Genomic DNA, 24,109 nt, shown 5'->3' on the forward strand with positions numbered 1-24,109 from the left:
TTCTTTCATCCTCCCTTCCTCTGTCTGCTGTTTCTGTCTTCCTGCCTCCCCTTTCCTGTACTATACATTCTCCTTTTGATATTTTCCTTTTGTGGTTAGAGCGAATCACTTGTCCACTCTCTGCTTTTCTTTATCTTCAAACTCTCCCCCTCCTTTCTCTCTCTCTCTCTTTCTGCCTTGTTTATATCTCTTGAACTCCATGCTCTTCACCCCTTTAGTGCTACCAAGGCCAAAAATTGAATGTCTTCAAGAAAGAATTGAGGGATAAAGGAGTCAAAGTTGTGTGAGGAGAAAGGAGGAACGGGCAGGATGATCAGCTGTGATCATATTGGCTGGGGGAGCCAACTCGACAGGCCGAATGGCCTACTCCAGGCCCTGTTTTCTGTTTCTATGTATCTTGTTCCATCTCCACTCTTTTTGCACTTTATTCTTGCTTTCTCCCCATTTGTTTTTCTGTCCATTTTTTAAAAAAAGATATTCCTTGGCTTCTTTTTCCTCTGGCGTTAAATATTTATTCTTCTAATATTGCATCAAGTTAACATTCTGAATCTGTTGATAAAGAGGCCCTGACTGTAAACACGTACTTTTTGTGGCATGCTTCCAGCCCCTTGTTTCCACGCCAGCTTTTAAAACTTTAGAATGAGCAAATGTAACAATAGTAACGTTAATTTGAAGGAAATATTAGGTGATTCATTCACAATGTGTTTCTTTTTAACCATTACAGTCACCAATCCTGACTTTGATTGAGCTCTTTTGAATCTGCTCTCTGTTAATTGTAATTCTAACCTGATTGCCCTTCTCAGTAACAAATCGCTCGTGTATGGAGACTAAGTGACTGGGGGGAGGGGGAGTTACCCTATTGATCCCAGAATTCCAGTTCAGGTGAGGATGCTGACGAAACGTACCTCCAGCCGGTGGGCCGGCCTGGAGAAATCAGGAAATCCATCCCTCTCTCCTTCCAGCCATTTTTGCCTTGGGTGCACGTTTTGCCTGTGCCCATTGCATCGACTGGGTGGGCATGTAGGAGATCTCCTGAACTGTTCCAGCAACTCCTCCTGTTACATTGTTCAGCGGGCCCTCTGTGGATCTGGGACCAACTAAGAATTGATGTGGCTCTCTCACAAAGAGAGAAAGAAACCTTTTATGAGATTTAAGACAATTAGCTTCAGCCAGCGTCTAACCTCGTGTGGACTAGAGCTATGCATGCCATTGGAGCCAGTGGCTTTTTCCCCTTAGTCTGGGAGCTGACGGTGGGGTGAAAGAGTCCCTCCTTTTAACCTGCAGGCTGGTCATGTACCTACTGTAGGTGCAGCAGACTCAGTTCCCTACAGATTACTGGCCTCGACTGTGGGATTTGGGATGGAACTGGCAATTGTGGCTGCAGGGAGCATGGAGTGCTGCTCTACCCCTTGCTCTGGCAGTGATCCCACACATTCAGACCAGAGGCCCACGCAGTGATCAGGCAGAAGGTGAGATCCTGCTCCTGGCGCTTTGGCTGAACCCGGTTGAAGAAGGGATGAGATGACTGTGGACGGGCGAGGGTGAGACCCATGGAGGTGCCAGTCTGTTTGTCCCAATGTGGAAGGAAATGTGCCGTGATCAAGCCGGGAATGCAACGGGGATAAAGCGCATAGGAAGCAGCCGGCGAAGGTTGACTTCTTACTGACTGACGTTGCGTTGTTTGTTTGACTTCACAGGGGAACAAAGGCATTCCTGGACCCAAAGGCGATGTGGTAATCTTTAATTTCTTCGTCATGTTTATGTAGTTAATTTCCAGGCATTGATAAAGAATGTGCACTTTAGAGGCATGCGGTTGTGTGTGCATCACTGTATATAGCAATAAACATATACATATAAGTATATCTATACCCAAATTTAATTCACTCAAAACACTTTGAGTTAAAATTGTGGCCTCTATAAACCATTGCACATTAGAATTAAAAGGATTAAACAGTATTTGCAAGCTTCTTGTTAGGCTGAGATGGTAAAGTCTCAATGCCCATGCAATGGGAAGTTCTCAACTTGTTTTTCCCTTCATTTTCCCTTCATTCTGAACATTAGGGTCGCAGAGGTGATCTGGGATCTAAAGGCAGTCCTGGGCCGAAAGGAGATGTGGGAGAGAAGGTGAGGACAAATTTTGTTTCATTTCCCCAGCGCTTTCTCATTGATCACGCCAGTGAAATGTGGGAGGGAGAGAAAGCTGAAGGAGAAGGGTAGAGGTTTGGCAGGAGTTCTCCCAGCAATCTGGAAACCTCCACTGGCAGAGTCAGCCATTTACTCAGCTGCACTGTGCCAGGATTGTTGGTATCTGGTGCTAAATGTTGTACTTGCCAGCTGGTGGCATTGCCCCTTTCAAAGTGGCATTTGTGGCCCATTGGGTGAAGTTTTTGGGGGGTTCCCACCTCTCCAGGTTCACCGTACAACCTGATGACCTTGTCCTAGCCATGTCTAAGATATGTTTTTTCCTATAAAAAATGTACTGGGCATGGCTAGGACAAGTTCATCAGGCCACATGTTGTCTATCTCTGCAACTTCTTCAATCGTTCCTACTTGTTATGCAATCATAAGGCAAAAAGCTCTTAGACAGAGGATCTGGAGTGGCAGCTAAAAGAATATACCCACTCTGAGTTGGCAACTCTAAAGTTGTCAGGCAAGACTTGGAGTTGATGCCAACCTGTTTTGCCAGTCTTGCCACAGGAAAAGACATTGAACAGGGTCACTTTGCTCTTGCAGACATTTAATTTGGGTGTCGCCAATGCGCGACTGTAAAGCTGCAGTTGTGGCAAGCCGTGCTGAAAGCTGAAATAACTGTGCCTTTCAACTTACTAACCACATTCTTCATCCACATACAGGGTGACGCTGGAAATGAAGGGGTACGAGGATTGCCAGGTGAAGCTGGACTCAAAGGTGAAAAGGTAATGGCTCATCTTGTAATATCAGAAGATGGCCGCCATGGAAAACTAATGACTGATCCAACAAATATTTTCTGTGAATGTGAATGAGCAGGGAGACTTACGTGGTCAAAGTGCAGAATCACTAAATGGGGCACACCCAAAAAATGATTTGAAAAGGTTACTGGAGCGTTCACTATTACCTCGGGTGGGTGACTGAAATAGAAGTCTAGTTGTACAGAGCTCTGCTTGGAGCCCATCTGAATGTGCTGTTCAGTTCTGCGTAATATCCCTCAAGGAGGGTTGAATGGTCTTTAAGGGGAAGGGCTACTGGACTTTCGGAGGACAGAAAGCAGATTCACCAGAAAAAGACCGGGATTGAAAGGGTTACGTGAAAGGCTCTGTGGACTAGGCTTGGGTTCCCTCGAAGGAATGTCGGAAGGAGTCTGAGTAGATTTAGGAGGCAATTGTTCCCACAAAGGTTCCCGGGAATCTGGAACCCTCCTTTCTCAGAAGTGACAGAGGCTGAAAAAGGGGTTTGGGTGCAGTAGGAAGGGTGTCAATCAAAAACTCCAAAAACTCAGAAGGATCGAGTTTTCTTCATAGTCAAGGGAAATAAGCCCGAGGTAGATTACTAAAATCAGCCAGGATCTAATTGAATGGCATATCAAGTTTGAGGGGCTGAATGGCAGCGTCCTGTTACATTGAATGGGAGCCACTCCTGATCTTAATGCTGCATGAAGGGCTTTTGTTGGAACTTGGTGCAAAATATTTTTTGTTGCCACGCCAAGGGGAAGATCTGTCGTGGTCATCTTGGCCTGAAGTGGACAGAAGCTTTCCCCTCTGTTTGGCCAACACTGGCCATTCCACTGACTTCTGTGCTGGAGATATCAGGGAAAACTCCTGTTTCCTCTTCACTCACAGAGATCTTCACTTTGTTTACAGGGAGACATTGGGCTTCCTGGACCGAGAGGATCCCCAGGGTCACCTGGAGTGGCAGGCTCGAATGTAAGTTGCCGTTTCTTTATCACCAATGAATGCGGTGTGGCCCAACCTAAGGTTGCCAACTCTGGTTGACCTCCAGCTGGACCTCTCACTTCTCCTCCCCCACACTCCCTCATTCTGCTCTTTACCCAGTTCCCAATATTTCTACAGCTCAAAAACAAGAAGACTTTTGAGGAGAGCATCGGGCATTTTTACGATGGTGCCGACCTTTTCCTCCTGCGTTATTTGCAACACTGTTCCAGGATGATCCAGCAATGCTGGCCACTGTAGCGTATCTCATTATTGGTGCACAAAGCGAGCAGTCAGCCTGACATTGGGTGTCTTTCTCTCTGCAGTCAGCAGGCTTTCTTAAATCAGTGCAAGTCAGCTTTGGGAGCTCTGATGTCACAGTGTGTCGCATCGCTGTGCATGTATAATACACATCTTCAGGGAACTGAGGTTCACCGAGACCATCAGTGAGGTTGCTCGGGATATATATTAGTTCTGAAGAGGAATGAACATGGAGTATATCTTTGTCAGTACTACACCGTTCTGTAACTGTGCAGACTGGATTTCTGCTACAGAGCTGGGCAGTGGAAGCAGTTGAGATGTTGAGATTCCCTACAGTGTGGAAACAGGCCCTTCAGCCCAACAAGTCCACACTGACCCTCCGAAGAGTAACCCACCCAGACCCATTTCCCTCTGACTAATGCACCTAACACTATGGGCAATTTAACATGGCCAATTCACCTGACCTGCACATCTTTAGAACGTGGGAGGAAACCGGAGCACCCGGAGGAAACCCATGCAGACACGGGGAGAATGTGCAAACTCCATACAGACAATCGCCCAAGGCTGGAATTAAACCTGGGATCCTGGCACTGTGAGGCAGCAGTGTTAACCACTGTGCCACCGTGTCACCCATTGAGTGAGAATCGAGTGCATTTACTTCATGACTCAAAAGACGCCGAACCTGGACAGCTGCTTGGCTACTAAGTGTTCGAGGACTACATCCCAGTTGTATTGAGACATTTTGAACCCTCTCACCCATTTGTATTGTGCGCCCTCTCCAGGTCACGTCCATGCTGCTGTATGATCTACCCATACCCTCTGAGCTCGCTATCAACTCAAAGCCCTTCCAAAGCCCACGCACCCACTATACACCATATGCAGACTCACTGTTCACTGCTATAGTAAGGCAGGCTGTTTGGAACTGTTGCTTATCAGGATTATCTCAACACAGGCTGAATTGAAAAAGGGTGCCACCAGCAAAGTGGCAAGTAATGCTTTCTGAAGGTGAGACAGAGAAGGTATCTGCACTACTGAATTGTTACAGTGGAGAAGAAGGCCATTCAGCCCATTGTTTAGTGTCCTTGCCTTCACTGTGTCTGCTTGTCAGTGCCAACAAAGATGAATCTTGCCAGCCTGTCTTCCACGTGCATATGAGGTCCAGCTCATCTAGGCTGCCGTTTTGCCCCTGTTAATGAGGTAACTCATCCAGCCAATGGCAGATGGGCGTGCCTCGGTTACGTGAGCCGTGTCTGACACGGTTCAGGGAATCTGCAACCCATTTAAACCTGCTTTTTGTTTTGCTCAGGGAACGCGAGGAGATCCTGGTGAGATTGGACCAAGGGGAGAGACAGGACCATCGGGTCCGAAGGTAGGCGAGCGGGATTGTTAAGTGGACGTACTCAACTGAAAGAAAGAAAGCGAGATTGTAATATTGTACAGGGTGCCCTGAAAGTAAGATGAGGTAGTAATAGATGATTTATGGTATTGTAAAAATTATATTGTAATACTTTATTTTTTTGTAACAATTTGTTTGGCCAAAGCACAATGGGGAAAGTATAGATCTCCTCAAGGTCTTTAATGCATAAGTAATTCTTTCGGACTCTCCTATAGTTTGGATTTATTCCGGCCTATCAGCCACTTAGTTTTATGTACTACCTGGGTGTGTAATTGAGAGAAGAACAATAACTCACTTTTTATTATTCGCTTGTGGTACATGAGCATCACTGGCCAGGCCCAGCATTTATTGTCCATTCCTAATTGCCCAGAGGGCAGTTAAAAGTGATGAAATATTCCATCACACTCCTGCTGTGTGCCTTGTAGATGATGAACAGGCTTTGGGGAGTCAGGAGGTGTGTTACTCACCACAGTATTCCTAGCCTCAGAATCAGTGGCTACACGAGCAGGTCAATATGGTGAGTCCGGTTGGGTTTCTGGTCAGTTATGACATCCAGGTTGGTGACAGTGAGGGGTTCAGTGGTGGTGATGCCACTGAATGTCCAGGGCCGATTGTTCCATTCTTTGTGGTTGGAGATGATCATTGCCTGGCATCTGTGTGGCAGTTGGTGCCAATGCCCACCGATCTGGGCTCAGGTCTCATTTACAGGAGACTGGCAATCTCACACATGAAGAGCACTTCAATTTGAGGAACAGGTGGATCCCGGGGCAGGGGGCTGAGGATGGGACTGGAAAGAACGATCAAGACGAGATGCTGCCGGGATACTTCAGGAGAGATGGGAAGGCAGAGGAAAAAGGTAACATGGAGAGACAAGGTAACCAGAGTGATCGGAAGAGGAGAAGAAATTGCTGAAGGGGAGGGTTGATATTAGGCAGTGGAACTGATATAGGAGAAAGATGATCAAGCAGAAAAGGGAGGAAAGACTTAGTGGGGGGAGGGGGCGGTGAGTGGGCCTGATCTTTGATGGTCAGTATTACAACTGAGCTGGAAGATAGCTCCTAGATCCTTCAACCTCAACATTCACATTAGTTAACATTTTAAACCTGAGATTTGTGCTGCTGGTTTCCAGTGCACCCTTTACAATTAGATCTCCTCTTCTCCATGTTCTCTTGGTGGGTCAATACTTAAAAAATATCTCATTGGTATGAGGTTGTTTTATAAACACAACTCTTTTGAATGTTAGAGCTTTGCTGTCGATGTGACTCCTTTCTTGAATTGACTTTCAGGGTGACAAAGGAAGGCAAGGATTCAGCTTCCCTGGACCCAGAGGAGAACAGGTACACGATCTGTCTTGTTTTACTTGCATCTTGAACCTGTCTTATGACTTTATGGGCGAGATTTTCAGCATGTTTGCAGACTACTTATTTAGCCTGAGGCTGGAACGCTCCAGGTATGGAGCATAATCATTCCCAACCCAAAGCCCGCTAACAAAATGTACAAGCTCTTCAAACAAAATGTGTCCGCAAACGGACTGGGTGGTGGTGCAAACCAAAGGGCATTTTAACATCACCTTTGGTAAACGTTGAAAGATTGGGAAGTGAGCTGTAGGAACACCAGTTGCATTCATTCCCAAGGGTGAACACTTTTCCTCATTTCATTGCAAATAGATCAATGCCCCTGTTGTGACAAAGTCTGCAAAAGGACAACAGGCTTCCTCATGGCCCGTCCCTTTTTATCACAGGAAGCCATTCAGCCCATCGTTCCCCTGTTGTCTCGTAGGAAGAGCTATCTGACTTACTCCTATACCACATATATTTTCCAAGGCAGGAAACCCTGAGTAATATCAGTGAGCTCAGTATGGGCTGGGTCTTGAAGCAGAGCCTGTTTTGACCTGCACCGTTTAACATTGGCACAATATTTGGAAGTCTTGTTTTTTCTGATTATCCCATCAATTGTTTCTGGAGCACACAAACATGCTTCAACAGCCATTTAGTGCTAAATAGCAGGCTGCAAGAATGACCTGCATTCCGCTGTGTGCGAAAGAGCTGCTCTGTGATATTCGTAATGGTCATTTTCACTGATCGGGATGGAAGTAGTCTGTATCACCAGGTTTATCACTTCCCCTGAAATTGGAACTTGTGCAGCCGTAGGACATAGAATGGTGCCTCACAGGAACGGGCTCTTCGGTCTACGATATTGTGACGAACATGACACTAAATTAAACTAATCCCTTCTGCCTCCCCTTCGTCCATATCCGTCCAGTCCTTGTATATTCAAGTGCTGATGTAAAAGTCCCTTAAATGCCCCTGTCGTGTCTGCCTCCACCACCAGCCCTGGCAGCACATTCCAGACTCACACCACTTCCTGTTTGTAAAAAACAACTTGCCCCCTCCCATCTCCTTCGAACCTGCCCACTCTCACCTTTAAAAGCATGTCTCTTCGTATTAGGTTTTCCCAGAGTTAAAATGTCTATGTTGACCATTTGATATTTGTAAAGTGAAAGTAAAGTCACCATTGTCCCAGAGACCCATAGGGCTGCTGTCTTATTAAGGGGAGAGAGAGAGACAACTGGTTACGGTTTCACCTCAGGATCACCGTGCCTCAGGTCAGAGGAAAAGGTTGAGAAGGCGATTCCTTCATGACCTCAGCCAGTGCATCACACAGCATCATAAACCAGCTGTCGGAGCCCCTTTGATATTCGTCTCACACAACAAAAAAGTCCACCTGCTTGACATCAGGTATGGTGAGCGTTTGATTTGGATCCAAACCATTCTTCCTCTGTGTTCCATCGCTTTCGCGTTCTGAGCACGGCATTTTTATAAGGTGGTCACCAATCCATAACTCAACCCCCTCTTTACCAATCAAATCCATTGCATCTGCATTCATGATGTGGAGGAGCCAGTGTTGGACTGGGGTCGACAAAGTTAAAAATCACACCAGGTTATAGTCCAACAGGTTTATTTGGAAGCACCAGCTTTCACAGCGCTGTTCCTTCATCAGGTAGCTGTGGAGCAGGACTATAAGACACAGAATTTACAGCAAAAGATCACAGTGTCAGGCAATTAAAATGATATATTGAACAAACCTAGATTGCTTTTAAGTCTTTCATCTTTAAGAGTGGGTTGCAGGTTTCGGTTCATTAATATATAAATCCCAGAACTTGTTTTAAGTCCCATTCTCAAGATAACTTATGGTTTTTATGAAGAAAAGGTGACATCTCAGCTCAGACAATGTATTAAAGATGTGAGGTTAGAGTCTGTCTGTATTCCAGTCTTGAGTCAGACTGGTTCTATTTCCAAAGTAGGAATTTATAAAATGTTACATGGATTTACTGCCTGCAGATTGAGCACTTTTTGAACAAAAAGAGTGTATCTGCAATTACAATTCTGCAAATGCAAATTCACCCCGTAGACTTGTGTGTGTGTCTGTGTGTGTGAGAGAGAGGGAGGGAGAGAGAGTGTGAGTGTGTGCGTGTAACTTCCTTATGAATAATCGGCTGCATCAGTGTTTGCACAGATCGAGCATCTTGACTGATTCATAACCAAACTTACTTCTGTTCTTAATTGACTGACTTCATTCTGATATTTTCCTTCACTCAGTGATCTGCAGCAGCTCATTGCTGTGTGTCTCTTTGCTTTTCAGGGTGATGAGGGAGTAAGGGGACCACCTGGATATCTGGTGAGTGAGGCCTCTGTTGGTTTGGAACACAGCGTGTGGTGAGTTAATGTAGAGGTGTAGTGGGTTGTGCAGATCATTGTCAAAGGTGGCAAGCCAAAGGAGGTGGCTGTAGTTATGACAACCATTCCAGTTGCTTTTGCTTTGGAGGAGTTATTATAGCCCGTGAAACGGAAGGTTCAGTGTAAATTCATTTTAATTGAAAAGGCAGAGTTCATCTCTTGCTGAGACAAGTGCTCCTGACTTGCCGCACCCAGATTAGCATCGCAGCATTTTAACACCCATTATAACACGGAAAACAGATTTCCCAGCTTCACCTCAGAATGGCCTCACTCTCACTTTAAGGAGCATCCTCTTGGATCATCCCCTCCCCAGAGGCGCTGGGGGCAGAGGGATTGACTTTTTTTAAATCATCTTAAATTGCCTCAAATAGATTATCCCTTAGTCCTGGTGTGAACGAGGACGAGTCTGCGCAACCAAAGTGTAATTGCTGGTGTAGTACGCCAAACGCAACACAGAGCGCGCAAACAGCATTGAGGTGTTAAGCAGCAGATTGACGGGATAGTTTTGCTGGGGTGAGGGTGACTGGAGTCTCGTGCATGGCAGGCAGGTTTGAAGAATACTTGTTCAATGCAGAGCAAAGTGCAATTAGCCCAATGCTGAGACTGACCTTCTCTCTACAGGGTATCAAAGGAGAAATGGGACGTAAAGGAGACGCGGGTCCTAAGGGGAACCCTGGTGAACCAGTAAGTATTCTCCAGGTTTCCTCGTCTCTTACTGAATCAACCGATGTTACAAGAAAACCCCTTCTCCACTCCAGTTTAATGAGTATCGCATTCCTCTTTGACCATACCTTACCAGTTCTTGACCAAGCCACCAGCCTTTTGACATTAAGTCTTTAAACGTTGAAGCAACTGTAAACATCGAGTTACATGAAGAATGCATCACACTGTGCTACTCCTTTCCCTCTAGGGTGACCCGGGACCAATGGGTGAGCCAGGAAACAGAGGGAACCCAGGAGGGCCCGGTAGGGAGGTAAGTGCCACTTGTTTGAAAGGTTCTCCAGTTTGGATCTTGTAATGCAGCACTGATGTTCGATACCACAAACTGTCTGCAGCACAGGTTAAGGTGAAGAACTCTGGATCAGTCCCATTGCAGTTCAACACTCATGGAGACTGTATTCTAAGCTGCCAGAATGAATCCTACATGTCTTGACTCAGAAGTGGCCTTCCTACTATCAAACAAAAGGCTCACAGTAATCCAAATGAACCAAGGCCTCATTTGATTCCCCTTGCTTTCCACGTGCTGGGTCTTTTCTGATCCTGTAACTTCCAAGCAGCTTCTTAAAAGTCTTCAGTATCCCATCGGGAGAGGTAGCTTGTGTTGAAGATCCTGGATCCGCGCTCTTAGGGTGCTTTTAAGTGACAATATTGTTTAGTCACGGCCTAGAAAAATGTCACCACTCTACTCAGAATACTTGCAGGAAACAGTCGCTGAGAATGCCATTCTAATGTGAAGCAGTCAGCGAGTGCAAATCATCACTGAAATGGTAGGGATTACAGTCGTGCTCCCACCACCATGTATGGAAACAAAACCTGAACTTAGAGATACCTAAGGGTCTGTCTATGGTCCTCACTTCCAGCAGAGGAATTTCATTTGCATCTGGGAAGTTGAGAAAATCAGGGCTACGTTCCTCACCACTAATGGATAATGGGAACTTAAAACATTCCCAGAAATTGGGAGGTGGCATTTGGAGAATGACAATTGTGACAAGTTTGTGAGCAAATTTCATTTGACACCTAATATGTCAAGGGCTTTTGTAACAGCTGGATAAAGCCTCATTGTGGTCATTTCAGAAGTCCCTGGAACCTAGCGAAAAAGAGAGAGACCAGAATTTCTGATCTCACATCGAGGTAGATCCAGTAGGAATCTTCAGGCCTGGATCCTGAAAGATGCTATTCTTACTGGATAGAGACAATGTATTTAAACTCTTAACATTCAACCGCGAACACAGTCAGCAAAGCTCATTGGAGCTTTTATCCAATAAAACAGCCCATTGGCTCGGAGCCTACACTTTGGGCCTTCTCTCCACTTCGGCCAAGTCAGGACTTTTGGATTTCTCCCCTCCCCTGAGGCATGTAGGAAAATAGACAATATCTCGCCCATCAAATCCAGTGTGGATTTAATCGAGTGACCTCATTGGACAAGATTTGGAGGTGCCAGTGTTGGACTGGGGTTGAAAAGTTAAAAATCACACCACACCAGGTTATAGGCCAACAGGTTTAATTGGAAGCACTAGCTTTCGGAGCGAAGCTCCTTCATCAGGTGGTTATGCTCAACAGCCGCCTGATGAAGGAGCAGCGCTCCGAAATCTAGTGCTTCCAATTAAACCTGTTGGCCTATAACCTGGTGTTGTGATTTTTAACCTCATTGGACATGTTTGCTTACCCCAAAGAGCCTCAAAGCTCCACATCATTGTGAGTAACGGGATGTTTGGGTCGGGAGAGGAGAGCATTTTTCAAAGCCAGTTAAACTAGTCAAGCAAGTAAATGAGGAGGCACTCTATCCAAATGGAATGTCTCTCTTTATTTTGAACTAAATGTGTTTTTTCTCTTGTTTGGTTTCAGGGTGATCCTGGCCCTCCAGGCGACTCTGGCCTCACTGTAAGTATCCCCTGTTGAACATGTTTCCTGGCCTAGGGTGGGCAGGGTTCAGGGAGCTCTCCCCGCATTAGGATCACTCGCTCTGCGCATCCGTATTCCGAGAGCATTTGATGCCACGTCCCCTGCCTCCCGTGACCCACCCTCACCCTCTCACCATTGGTCAGCCAACACGTCTGTCTTTGGAGAGTCCCACCCTCCCACACAGATCATAACCATCTGCCTCTTTGTCTGACTGGATAATTCCTGACAGTCGAGACATTATCCCTCCAACATTATCCCTCCCAACATCAAATGTTTCTGGCAATGAATACAAAAGTCCACACAAGTGAATAAAAAGCACCTTTTTTTTATTTGGCCCGATGACATTTCTCCTGGGATTTTGTTTGTCCAGAGCAGTAGGAACGAGATTGAACATTATTGGTGCAGACTTCAGAACTGTTCTGGAGGGCTGACCATCCTGCGCTGTATCTGAGTAATAAGACCCTGGTATACCTGGTGCTGGAAGGGGACACAGTGCCCCCATAGGATCACATAGGGGAACTTCAGAATAGCAGGCAGTTTACCCAGAGAGTGAGGATTAGATTAGATTAGATTAGATTAGATTCCCTACAGTGTGGAAACAGGCCTTTCGGCCCAACCAGTCCACACCGACCCTCAGTAGAGTAACCCACCCAGACCCATTTCCCTCTGACTAATGCACCTAACACTACGGGCAATTTAGCATGGCCAATTCACCTGACCTGCATATCTTTGGGCTTTTGGAGGAAACCGGAGCACCCGAAGGAAACCTACACAGACAGGGGAGAATGTGTAAACTCCACACAGTTACCCAAGGCTGGAATTGAACCTGGGACCCTGATGCTGTGAGGCAGTAGTGCTAATCTCTGAGGATGAAGAGTGAATGAGTGGGCCCAGGATTAATTAGCCCGTTCGGGAACGTGACCAACTTTAGGGAAGGGGTCAGGTGCAGTGCTGTTTTGTTTAAGTGTATACTGACCTCTAACTGGTCAACACAGCTATATTGTGTTCATTCTGAGCTGTGTCTAACTCCAGGGCCAGGATTGAGAGGCTTCGCAACCCTGCAGGATCAGAAATCTCCAGGAATTTGACACTCCTCTTGAGTAACTTGGAGATAGAATCCCATAGTTATTTAAGATGCCTACGTGCATCTTACAGTTCTAGATGCTGTGGGGCCTTGGTGAGTTGCTGTGGGTACATGTTGCAGATGGTACATACTACTGCCATGGTGTGTCAGTATTCGAGGGAGTGGATGTCAAGTGGGTAGCACTGGTGCCTTACAGCTCCAGGGACCCGGATTCGATTCCCGCCTCAGCGACTGTGTATGTGGAGTTTGCACATTCTCCCCGTGTCTGTGTGGGTTTTCTCCGGGTGCTCCAGTTTCTTCCCACAGTCCAAAGATGTTCAGGCCAGGTGGATTGGCAATGGGAAATTGACCATAGTGTCAGGGTGGGTTAACCACGTGGAATACAGGGTTACAGGGATAGGGGGTGGGTCTGGGTGGAACCTCTTCAGAGGGTTGGTGTGGACTTGATGGGCCGAATGGTCTGCTTCCACACTGTAAGGATTCTATGAATCAAAGGACCTTCCCTTCTGATTGGCTGTGGGAAGGCAGTCTTCCTAGGGAGTGGACCAATGGCAGGTGTGTTTTGGGCCGTGCTAGTTTGATGGAAGATCCGGAGATGCAGGCAACTGCCATCAACGATTCATGAATCAACACCTTTAGCCGCATCAGACAGTACCAATGATCCCTCCTCACTGTCTCCAGATCCCATATACTGAAGAAACACATTCTCCCTCTTCACTACATTCTCAGAGTTATCTACACTGCCTGATTGTTCCGCTAGTGAGGACTCGGGGTTGGGTCGAGTCGATTCCTCCCTCCTCAGTAACACCTTCTGATCTCTGTTTCCCCAGGATTGTGATGTGATGACTTATGTCAGGGAGACATGTGGATGCTGTGGTAAGTTCATCCTGATGATGTCAAATCGCATAACACGCAATGAAATTCAGAGACCTTCCTTCAGAAAGCCTTGCTGACGGTAAACTGCAAATCTTAGCAGGGAACCATGCCTTGTAGGAATGTAGCAATAAAGCATGAACAATGCGCAGCAATCTCTGTGCATTCTTTTCCCAGGAAGGTACCACCATGATCTAAACTCAAACATCTGTACGTTTGGAATCTTGTAGTTGGAAGTAGGACTGAGTGGACCTTATTAACATGGGGTACTAGGTAGCTTCCTATCTCCAACGCAGATGATCAGTCTGGATGTTTACCAGGAGCCAGTTGAGAATACTCTGAGTTGTCTGTGTCTTACACAACTTGTCAAAGTATCACCTTTTGTGAACTGCAGAGACGGGTACTGGAGTACTGAACCAGTCACAGGTTGTCCACCCCTTTTCAAACACTTCTAACAAGTGTGTCAGCTGAGAACTAAATAATCACATCACCTTCCTTGTCTCCTAGAGGTTAGTCATCGTGTCCAGGTAAGTGCAGCTTGGGAGGGGCCAGTACCTTCGCATTTCCCTCTCAGAGTTTTCCATCGCTGATGGTTTTCCTCCCTCAGAAAATCATCCATTGATGGCGAGGAATAATCAATTCCAATACTATTGTATCTTCTGACCAATGATAGTAGGAGGCCTACAGGGTGGACCTTAACATTTTACATCCATAAACTGCTACGCACCCACATTCCTTTGGACACCAGTCAGTCCACTTATTAAGTTGTCAGTGGAGTGGATTAATTAATTGGACCAGTCTGGAATTTGCATTAACTTCAAGCATATAAAAGTGTTATACAGGCGGCTTTCCCATGCGATGTACCAAGTTCAGTGTTGGTGAGCACAATTTAATCCTTATTTCTTTACCATTCCCTTCTTGACCCTTTCTTGACCTTTTCTTTCAGACTGTGAGAAGCAGTGTGGACCACTCGATATCGTATTTGTGATTGACAGCTCAGAGAGTATCGGCCTGACCAACTTCACCCTGGAAAAGAATTTTGTCATCAATACTGTCAGCCGCTTGGGCACAATAGCCAAGGATCCCAAATCTCATACGGGTGAGCGATTCCAGGAAAAGTCACCCTCTTATATGACCCTACGTCTGCGTTATGGGAAACATTCTTCAGTAAATGCCATAAAGGAAATATTTATATAAGTGGACTGGGCTGTGTTTCTTAAAACTTTTCACGAAGCGATCATTTTCTTCTGAAATCTGAACTGATGAGGCCTATCACTAGAGGCTGTGTAATGAGGGTAACAGTTGCCTGGGAAATGTGGGTCTGAGACGAGCAGTTGTTAACCCTCGGCCTGAGGATGGGAGATGCTCACAGTTAGTTTGTTTTGACGAGATTCATGTTTAAAATCTCTGTGATTCCTGGAAAACCTCTTCTGTGCACCTCACACTGACCAGCGGTGTTAGCATCATGGAGCAAAAATGGACATCACCACCCCCTCCCCGCCCCCCCCAACACCTCTCCTCCCCTCCTCCCGAGAGCCCACCTGTGCAAAACAGTCACACGTGACAGTTCACTCTGTAGAATGTCTGTGCATTTGGTTAGTACACAACAATGTAATAAACTCCGACGAGATCACTCCTGAAACCTTTTGTAAGCTAGCCCCCACCTCTTAAGGTTGAAGGTTACAGCCCAGGAACAGGCCCTTCAGCCCTCCAAGCATGAGCCAATCCAAATCCACTGTCTAAACCTGTCGCCCACTTCCTAAGCATCTGTATCCCTCTGCTCCCCACCTACTCGTGCATCTGTCCAGACGCATCTTAAATGAATCTACCATGCCTGCCTCTACCACCTCTGCTGGCAACGTGTTCCAGATGCCCACAACCCTCTGTGTGCCACGTGTATCCCACTTAAACTTTACACCTCTCACCTTGAAAGCGTGACCTCTTGTTATTGATAACCTCCCGCTGGTGTGTTCAGCAAGGACTTGAGCATGGACACTAATATATAAAAGGAACTTGACGAGCCCTTGCAGAAAGCGCACTGACCTCCCTCTTGCCTGGTGCTCTACCTCGCTAGTTGTGTGTGCGCGCGTTCTCTGTTTATTGCTGATTGTGTTTTATGTTTTAACTCTGGGACTGCAGGAGCCCGTGTTGGTGTCGTTCAGTACAGTCACGACGGAACCTTCGAAGCTGTGCAGCTGAATGATCCCAAAATCAACTCGCTGTCATCCTTCAAGGAGGCCGTGAAGAAGCTGGAGTGGATCGCGGGCGGCACGTGGACCCCCTCCGCCCTCAAGTTTGCGTACGACACGTTGATTAAGGCCAACAAGCGCGACAAGGCCAAGGTCTTTGCCGTGGTTATCACTGACGGCCGCCACGACCCCAGGGATGATGACTCGCTGCTCACTTCCCTGTGCAAGGGCGACGTCATTGTCAATGCCATTGGCATCGGGGACATGTTTGCCAAGCCGCAGGATGACGAAACGCTGAAATCGATTGCCTGCCGACAGGACGGCCGGGTGCAGAGGATGAACCTCTTTGCGGACCTGGTGGCTGAGGAGTTCATTGATCAGATGGAGGAGCTGCTGTGCCCCGGTATGTCCCACTCACACAGGCAATGGCCTCCCTTTCTAAAGCTGCAGTCCAGCAGGAATCTGCAAGGCGGAATTGGGGGAGATGGACGGTGGGGTGGGGGTGCAGGTTACCAGATGCCCACTCATCATGGCACCAGTCCTCAAGTCCCTGGCATGACCTTCATGAGGATTTGGGGTCCGAGAGCGTGCCATCACTTTGTATGCAGCCAGATTTTCCCAGGGCTTGCTGAAGTGGGCCGTCAAATGACCACCCCAGAGATATAAGATATTATTTCTTCCAGTTTAGTTTAAGACCCTTGACCCTTTACATCGTGTTCTGTTTGTCTTTCAGACCCTGAGATTATCTGCCCTGATCTCCCCTGTAAAACAGGTAAGTTGCAAATATATCATTGCACAAAGGGTCTCACTCTGAGGCCACTTACATGTGGACTGCAGACAGACTGGATTCACACCAGACGTAAATTGGACCAGAGACCAAGAGATTGTAAAGGGGATAGGAGTGAGGTCTTCTTTGCTTCCACTTCTGCAGCCTGCCCCTGAATTGCACCGATGCTGCTGCCACATGACAGGAACTCCATTTGCCAGTTTTCCTGGTTTTTCCGTTCTGGGATGGTTAACGGATGCAAGAGGGATCTGTAAGTGAGACTTGATGCAAGTTAGGACTCAGTCAGCGGAGGGTCGAATGGCCTTCAGGGTTAAATGTGACAAGCTGGCCAAGAATGTGGTAGAATAAATTCATCTCTGGAGATCACAGAGACCTGCATGAGGGTTTCCACAGCCGATCAGCTGAAGCAAGCAGGGCAGCAGGTAGAGTTAAGGAAGTGGTAGCAAGCGATCTCAGAGCAGGCGGGAATGGCCCCCTTAAATCCTCAATGGAATGGGCATCAGGGAAAGATCTGGACTCTTATTGCAGTGACTTGGACACTGAATATGACATTTGGAAGCTTTGCTGGATTGGGTGTAAGATCCAGGAGCAGGAGTAGACGGTTCATTGCCTCGAGCCTGCTCTGTCATTTATATGATCGTGGCTGATCTCACCTCGGCCTCAACTCCATTTTCCCCTCCATTTCCTGGCGCCCTTCAACTCATTACAGATTAAAAATCTGTCTGTCTTCTCCTTAAGTTTAATCAATGTCCCAGCATCCCTTGCACTCTGGGGTACTGAATTCCACAGATTCATGACCCTTTGAGAAAGTCATTTCTCCTCATTTCTATTTCAAATCTGTCACCCCTTATCCTAAAACTATGACCTCTTGTTCTAGATTGCCTGGATTGGGGAATCATTCTTTCTATGTCTACTTTGTCAATCCCCTTTAGCATCTTATGTACCACAATTCGATTTCCTTTCATTCTTCTAAACTGTAGAGGTCTAAAATGCTTAGTCTCTTTTCCTAAGACGCGCCTTTCATCTCATCATCTGGAATTAATGTAGTTAACCTTTCCTGAATTGCCTCTAATGCAATTACATCCCTTCTCAAATAAGGGGACCAAAATTGTACCTGCTAATCCAGATGTGGTCTCACTAATGCCTTGTACAATTTCAACAAAACCACTACTTTTATACTCTATTCCTTTGGCAATAAATACCATTTGCTTTCCTTATTTTCTACTGTACCTGTGTCCTAGCTTTCTGCGATTTATACACAAGGACACTCCAATCCCTCTGCATTTTGAAGTTCCTCTCCATTTAGATAATAAGCTGCCTTTTAATTCTTCCAACCAAAAGCGATAACTCCAACTCCATCTGCCAAACTTTGGTCCATTCAGCTAATCTATCCGTCTCTGAATTTCTTATTCCTTTATCGCAGTTTACTTACTCACCCACCTATTTTCGTCTCATCTGCAAATTTGGCTATAGTGCTTTCTGGCCCTGCATCAAAGTCATTGGTACAGATTGTAAATAGTTGGGGCCTGAGGAACAAATCCTGTGGCACCCCACTGGTTACATCTTGCCAACCAGAAAAAGACCAATTTATCCCAAATTCTTTAAATGTTCACTCCATCACCAGCTAGGCCAGCATTTATTGTTAAGAGACAATCGATAGTTTGCTAGCCTGGTAAGGACAGCAGTTTCCTTCTCTAAATGATAGATTTCCCCCCAAACAATCAACAATGGATTCATAGTCATAATTAGATTCCTAACTCTGGATTTTTATTGAATTCAAACCTTACTGTCTGCCCTGGTGAGATTTGAACTCAGGCCCCCAGAACATGAACTGGATTAATAGTCTACTGATAATATCAGTAGGTCAAGCCTCTCTGTTTTCTATTGGCTAGCCAATCCTCTATCCAAGGTAATAAATGACCCCTAACCCCATGAGATCTTATCTTGTGTCTTAGCTCATTAAATGCCTCCTGGAAGATCAGATGCACTACAGCCACAGGATGCCCCTTATCCACTTTGCTTGTTAAATCTGCAAAGAACTTCAACAAATTACTCCAACATAAAACCCACATAAAACTGTGCTGACTCTGATGGAATGCATTTTGATTTTCCAAATGTTCCATTACTACTTTCTTAATAATACATTCTACCAATTTTCCATCAGCAGCTGTTAAACTAACTGGTCTTCTGCCTCCCTCCATTTTTGAATAAGGGTGTTGAATTAGCTTTTATCCAATCCACTGGAACCTATCCCACATCCAGGGTATTTTGGAATATTATAACCAATGTATCCAGTATTTCTGCTGCCACTTCTGCAAAGACCCTAGGGTGTAGGTCATCAGACTCTCAGAACTTGTCTGTCTTCAATCCCAATAGTTTCTCAGTAACTTTTTCCTAGTGTTTTAATTTCCTCCTTTTCTGTAATCTCTGAATTATCTATGACATTTTCAAATGATGAGATTCATCATTCACCATGAGATGAATGAGTGCCGTGAGTGCGGTGCTTGGAAAGCACAACAGGTCAGGCAGCATCCGAGGAGCAGGAGAATCAACATTTCAGGCATAAGCCCTTCATTCCTGACAAAGGGCTCTTGCCCAAAACATCAATTCCTCTGCTCTTCAGATGCTGCCTGACCTTCTGTGCTTTTCCAGCACCACACTCTTGACTCTGATGTCCAGCATCTGCAGTCCTCACTTTCTCCTACTAAGACGGATGAGTCCTTGGTTTTAGACACACGGACATAGATGGAATGGTTGCCATTGTCAACGTGCAAGTCTGACTGACCAGCACAATGTTGCGCAGGGGAGCACAGGTGAATCATTCCATTACCAAACCCCCCTGAGCAAACAGAAGCCAGTGGGGGGGTGGAAGGACAGATTGGAAGTTGGGGGTTTATACATAGCTTCTCAGGTGGGCACATCCATTGTAATGAAACAAATGCTGAGAATGCTGGAGAAACTCAACAAGTTTGGCAGCATCTGTGGAGTGAGAGAAACAAGAGTTAATATTCTCAAATTTTGGTCAGAACTTACAGAACTGAAAGGTTTCCTTGATGTTATTTCAGGGAGGAGAAGGGAGCCAGTAACTGTCCCTGTACCAACACCAAGATGGCCTTGACATTTACTTAATTCCTGCTGTAAAACCCTACTAAGCTGCTTCCACTGAAAGGCCATTAAAGCATTAGGGACATTGTTAAAAATTCTTTCATGTGAAGTGGTCATGCAAGAAAATTTGTTGTCTGTCCCTGGTGAACTGACTAGTTTGCTCAGGCCATTTCTGATGACACTTATGAATGAAGCACATTGTTATGGTTCTGGAGTCGCATGTAGGCCATAGCGGGTTCTGATGGTGACTTCCTTGAGGAACCTGATAGAGTTTCACAACAACCAAGATAGTTCCATCATCATCTACCATCCCCAAAGACTAGTGTTTGGTTTCAGATTTATGGATTTAATCAGGTGTCAATGCCACCTGCGTTGGGATTTGAATTTCTGTCGGGGCTGAGCATCGACCTGGGACGCTGGATTACTAACACACACAGAAAATGCTGGAGAAACTCAGCAGGTCTGGCAGCATCAGTGGAGAAAAGGAAAACGAGTTAACATCTCAGGTGCAAAGGTCCTGGGAACTGCAGATCTGCAGAAGATTCGCACTCGACTTGAAACAAGAAGTCCGTTTCTCTCCACAGATGCTGCCAGACCTACTGAGTTTCTTCAGCATTTTCCATGTTTGCTTCAGATATTCAGCATGCACTGTATTTCACCTCTGCACTGTTAGTCCCCAGTGGCATTAACACTATCTTCCTGAGGTGGTGAAAGATGCCGTATAAATGCAAGGCTTTTTTATTAATTGCCTGCCTTCTTGTCCCTTCTGCCCCCCCTGTTATTCTGTGCTCCTGTTTATAACAACTCCGCTTCCATTTCAAAGCCTCAACTAGATGTACAATTGCCAGTCCGACCTACAAAGCTTTTTGAGAGGGACCAAGTGAGGTAACTCGTGACTGAGTGAATAGTATACTCTGTCAGGCAGTGTCAGCGAGCCTAAAACTGTTTCTTTTTTAATCGTTTTCAGATATCTTAAACAGTAACGCTGCATACACAGATATCCCACCCTCACCTATGCTTGGGACCTACCCTCATAACTGGTTACAGACAATCCAGGAGCTTAGATCAGGCATGCAAACTACCAAGCTCCCAGACAGCTACAACAAACTGGTAGCAACTATGACTTACACCGCAGGGATGGCCAAATTCTCCACCGGAGAGGAACGAAAACATTGGACAAACCTATTTATAGATTCTTTTAAAATGATCTACAAGGATATAACGGGGAATGCTGAAAAGGCTATGGGGCTATGTTAGGTGAATGGGCTGAGGGATGCTTCTGTGGTTAATGTCCCACAGTTCATGCCAGCCCATACCATGGTGTGGGAGGGCAATGAAAAACTGGCTTGTCTCGCAACTTCTCCTTCCCAGCCTTGTACCCGATCACCAGTGGCTATTTGTAGCTGGTCAGCGGGCAAGCTGGAAGGGGGTCACAAGACTATTCTAATGCAGAGGTTTGTGTAGCTCCTTCTAGACTGTCGCTTATTGAGTTTGAGTCCCAGGACAGGTCCCCAGTTTGCACTGCTTAAAGCAGTTCACTTATCGCTGCAACGGATTCATGGTCCACACTATCGCCATAAAAAAAAAGTACTGGGTCAATCAATCTGCTGCTGTGACAGGAGAATTCAGTTTCGCAGTGCAGCAAGGCCACAGGAACTACCTTGTGGTTCTCCTTGAATCTGGACCAAGCTTAGGTCCCTTGTTTGGGTGGTGCCAGGGGGATTGGCCCGGCCTAGCTGTGCAGCAACGGTGGATCCTGAGAGCAGACATTGCTGGAAGTGTAGAGTCAGCAGCTGAAGTGGAGACCCTCCAAATGGACGTGGTGGGGCGGGAGGGAGTCAGCTCTGGGTGTAATCACCCACCTGAGCTTTCACATCCAAATTCCACCCCACCCACCCCAGAGGCCTCCCACTATCGATTGGCTCACAGCACTTGGTCTTCCCCAGCCAAATTGAGAAACAAACTCCTGAGCATCCCGCTGGATGAAGCCTTACCACAAAGAGCTCTTTCCATCCCATCTCCGATATTTTAATGACTAATATTTGCCAGGAGTCTTTTCAGCGAAAAGACAATTGCACGCAATTCTTTTGAATGCCCCTCAGATTTTTGGAATCGCGCAGATGAGTTTGGAACGTGAGAAGGCTCCTTGGCTCTTCTAACCATTCTCCCATTAGGTTAGGTCTGATTGAGGCCTCAGCTTCCATCTAACTGCCTGCTCCTCTTTGACTCCCTTATCAACTGAGACTCTAACCTGGCCTTCCAGGTATTTCGTCCTACATCAGAGTCTTGCAGCTTAATCCTTGGTCGTTACACAGGACTTGGCAACCCCAGTTAGTGTTGAGTTTGGAAGACTGGGATTCCCTGGAATGCTTAGAGGCCAAGGATTTGTGCTGTGTTCCCAGCATTGTCTGATTAGATATTTGCATTTCCAGTCCTCTCCCCATTCCTCAGTCCTTGGCCCTCCCCAACTCCCAACTTCTCTTCAGAGGAGGGACCTACATCTGGCGCCCTGTTGTCTAGGTGACGCACACTTCTGCCCTTTCAATGCAGCTTTCGACTTGTAAATGTATCAATTAATAAACATCTTATATGATTCTTGGAGGCTGGCTGATGTTTTAATAGAAAAGAAAAGAACAAACTTGCATTTGTATAGCACCTTTCATGACCGTGAGCCTTAAAAAAGCAATGTCTGACTGAATAATATACTTTTAAAGTGCAGTTGCTGCTGTTATATGGGGAAGGCAGCATTCAGGAGGCACACAGTAAGATCTCACAGACAGCAAAGTGATGACAACCAGGTGATCTGTTTCTAAGTGAAGTTGGTCAAGGGATTAATATCAGACCAAAATGTGAGGAAGATCTCTTCTTCAAAGCAATGACTTCAGATATTTTTATGTCCACAGCAGAAGACAAGGCAAGGTTTCAGACTAAAATCAGTCATTCTGAGAAAGACAGTGCCCAGTCCCTCAGCGCCGTACTGGCATGGTCCTGGAAATTTAAGTGTTGAAAGCTCCGGAGAGGGGCTTGATGCCTTCTAACTTAGAGGCAAATGTGCCACTCACTGTGCCATAGGTTCGAAGTCAGGAGGGCTTTGGTTTTACAACAGGTCATTTGGTAGACTTGAGTGCACAGGCAACAGGTTCCCAATCAAATCTCAATACCAACACTTACGAAGGTAGCTGCACACTATGGATTGTACAATTTGTAATGAGGACATTTATTCACAGATCCTAACAAACTGGGACTCCAGGTCAGAGCTTTCCAAAGTGGGGGTTTAGAATCCCAGATATTACACCCCACCCCCAATCTAATGAGAGATGCTCCCATTTTCACAGACTCTCCACCACATCCCACCCCACACTGAGGAGTCACAGCAAGCTTCAGGCCTCGAAAAGGAATCGCAGTGGGGTAATAAAAACAGAAATTGCTGGAGAAACTCAGCAGATCTGGCAGCATCTGTGGAGAGAGAGCAGGGGGTAACCTTTCGGGTCCGGTGACCCTCCTTAGAGCAGTGGGGAAGTGTTTGGGAAAGCACGGCCCTCAGAACCGGGTGCTTAATGATGCCAACCCCTGTTCTCCATTGGATATGGCTATCTCATGGGTCACTGTGACAATGGCAATGGTTTGTTAATCTACGACACAAGTAAACATAAAGTGGAGAGTGCTGGAAATCCCTGGCAGGTCTGCCATCTCCTGGATTGGGGAACCAATAATTCACCGTTTGTGTGCGTCAATTTGGTCAGGATTCATTGGCATCCCTCTGACAGTGGATCAGAACTTACCTTCCCTCTTGCACTCAAAAATGTTGCTAGATCTGCCAGTTTTCCTTTTAGTTCATTCACAGGATATGGGTGTCACCGGTCAGGTTAGCATTGATCCAGCTATGGACGGCATTAGTGAACCAGATGGGCTTTTACATCAGTTACATGGTTACATGTCACCATCTTTATTTCAGATTTTATTGAGTTGGAATTTCACCATCCACTCTGACGGGATTTGAACAATACCCCAGAACATTAGCCTGGCGCTCTGGATTGCTAGTCTAGTGACATTACTGTGATGCCATCGCCTCCCCATCGGTTTCCAACGAATTTGCTTTTTTTTTAATTCGTATCTTACTGAGCTCCATCTATTGTGTGTTGAGGAATGA

At 46.1% G+C, this 24,109-nt stretch overlaps 1 protein-coding gene across 2 annotated transcripts in view; it reads left to right on the plus strand.

The window, feature by feature from the left end:
* The window catches only part of col6a2 (collagen, type VI, alpha 2), a 74,521-nt gene that overhangs the window by 43,051 nt on the left and 7,361 nt on the right, over positions 1-24,109 (plus strand). The window contains exons 15-29 of one of the 2 annotated variants that reach the window (XM_043693334.1): positions 1,698-1,733; positions 2,062-2,124; positions 2,853-2,915; positions 3,837-3,899; positions 5,473-5,535; positions 6,849-6,899; positions 9,205-9,240; positions 9,921-9,983; positions 10,210-10,272; positions 11,865-11,900; positions 13,836-13,881; positions 14,825-14,977; positions 16,018-16,470; positions 16,801-16,839; positions 20,927-22,558. In XM_043693334.1, the coding sequence (XP_043549269.1) occupies positions 1,698-1,733; positions 2,062-2,124; positions 2,853-2,915; positions 3,837-3,899; positions 5,473-5,535; positions 6,849-6,899; positions 9,205-9,240; positions 9,921-9,983; positions 10,210-10,272; positions 11,865-11,900; positions 13,836-13,881; positions 14,825-14,977; positions 16,018-16,470; positions 16,801-16,839; positions 20,927-21,216 (1,518 nt within the window). In that variant the 3' untranslated portion in view covers positions 21,217-22,558. Of the gene's footprint in view, positions 1-1,697; positions 1,734-2,061; positions 2,125-2,852; positions 2,916-3,836; positions 3,900-5,472; positions 5,536-6,848; positions 6,900-9,204; positions 9,241-9,920; positions 9,984-10,209; positions 10,273-11,864; positions 11,901-13,835; positions 13,882-14,824; positions 14,978-16,017; positions 16,471-16,800; positions 16,840-20,926; positions 22,559-24,109 lie in introns of those variants that run through there. The other variant, XM_043693333.1, reaches the window with a different exon arrangement.

This window comes from Chiloscyllium plagiosum, chromosome 7 (genome assembly GCF_004010195.1).
Source record: "Chiloscyllium plagiosum isolate BGI_BamShark_2017 chromosome 7, ASM401019v2, whole genome shotgun sequence".
Lineage (NCBI taxonomy): Eukaryota > Metazoa > Chordata > Chondrichthyes > Orectolobiformes > Hemiscylliidae > Chiloscyllium > Chiloscyllium plagiosum.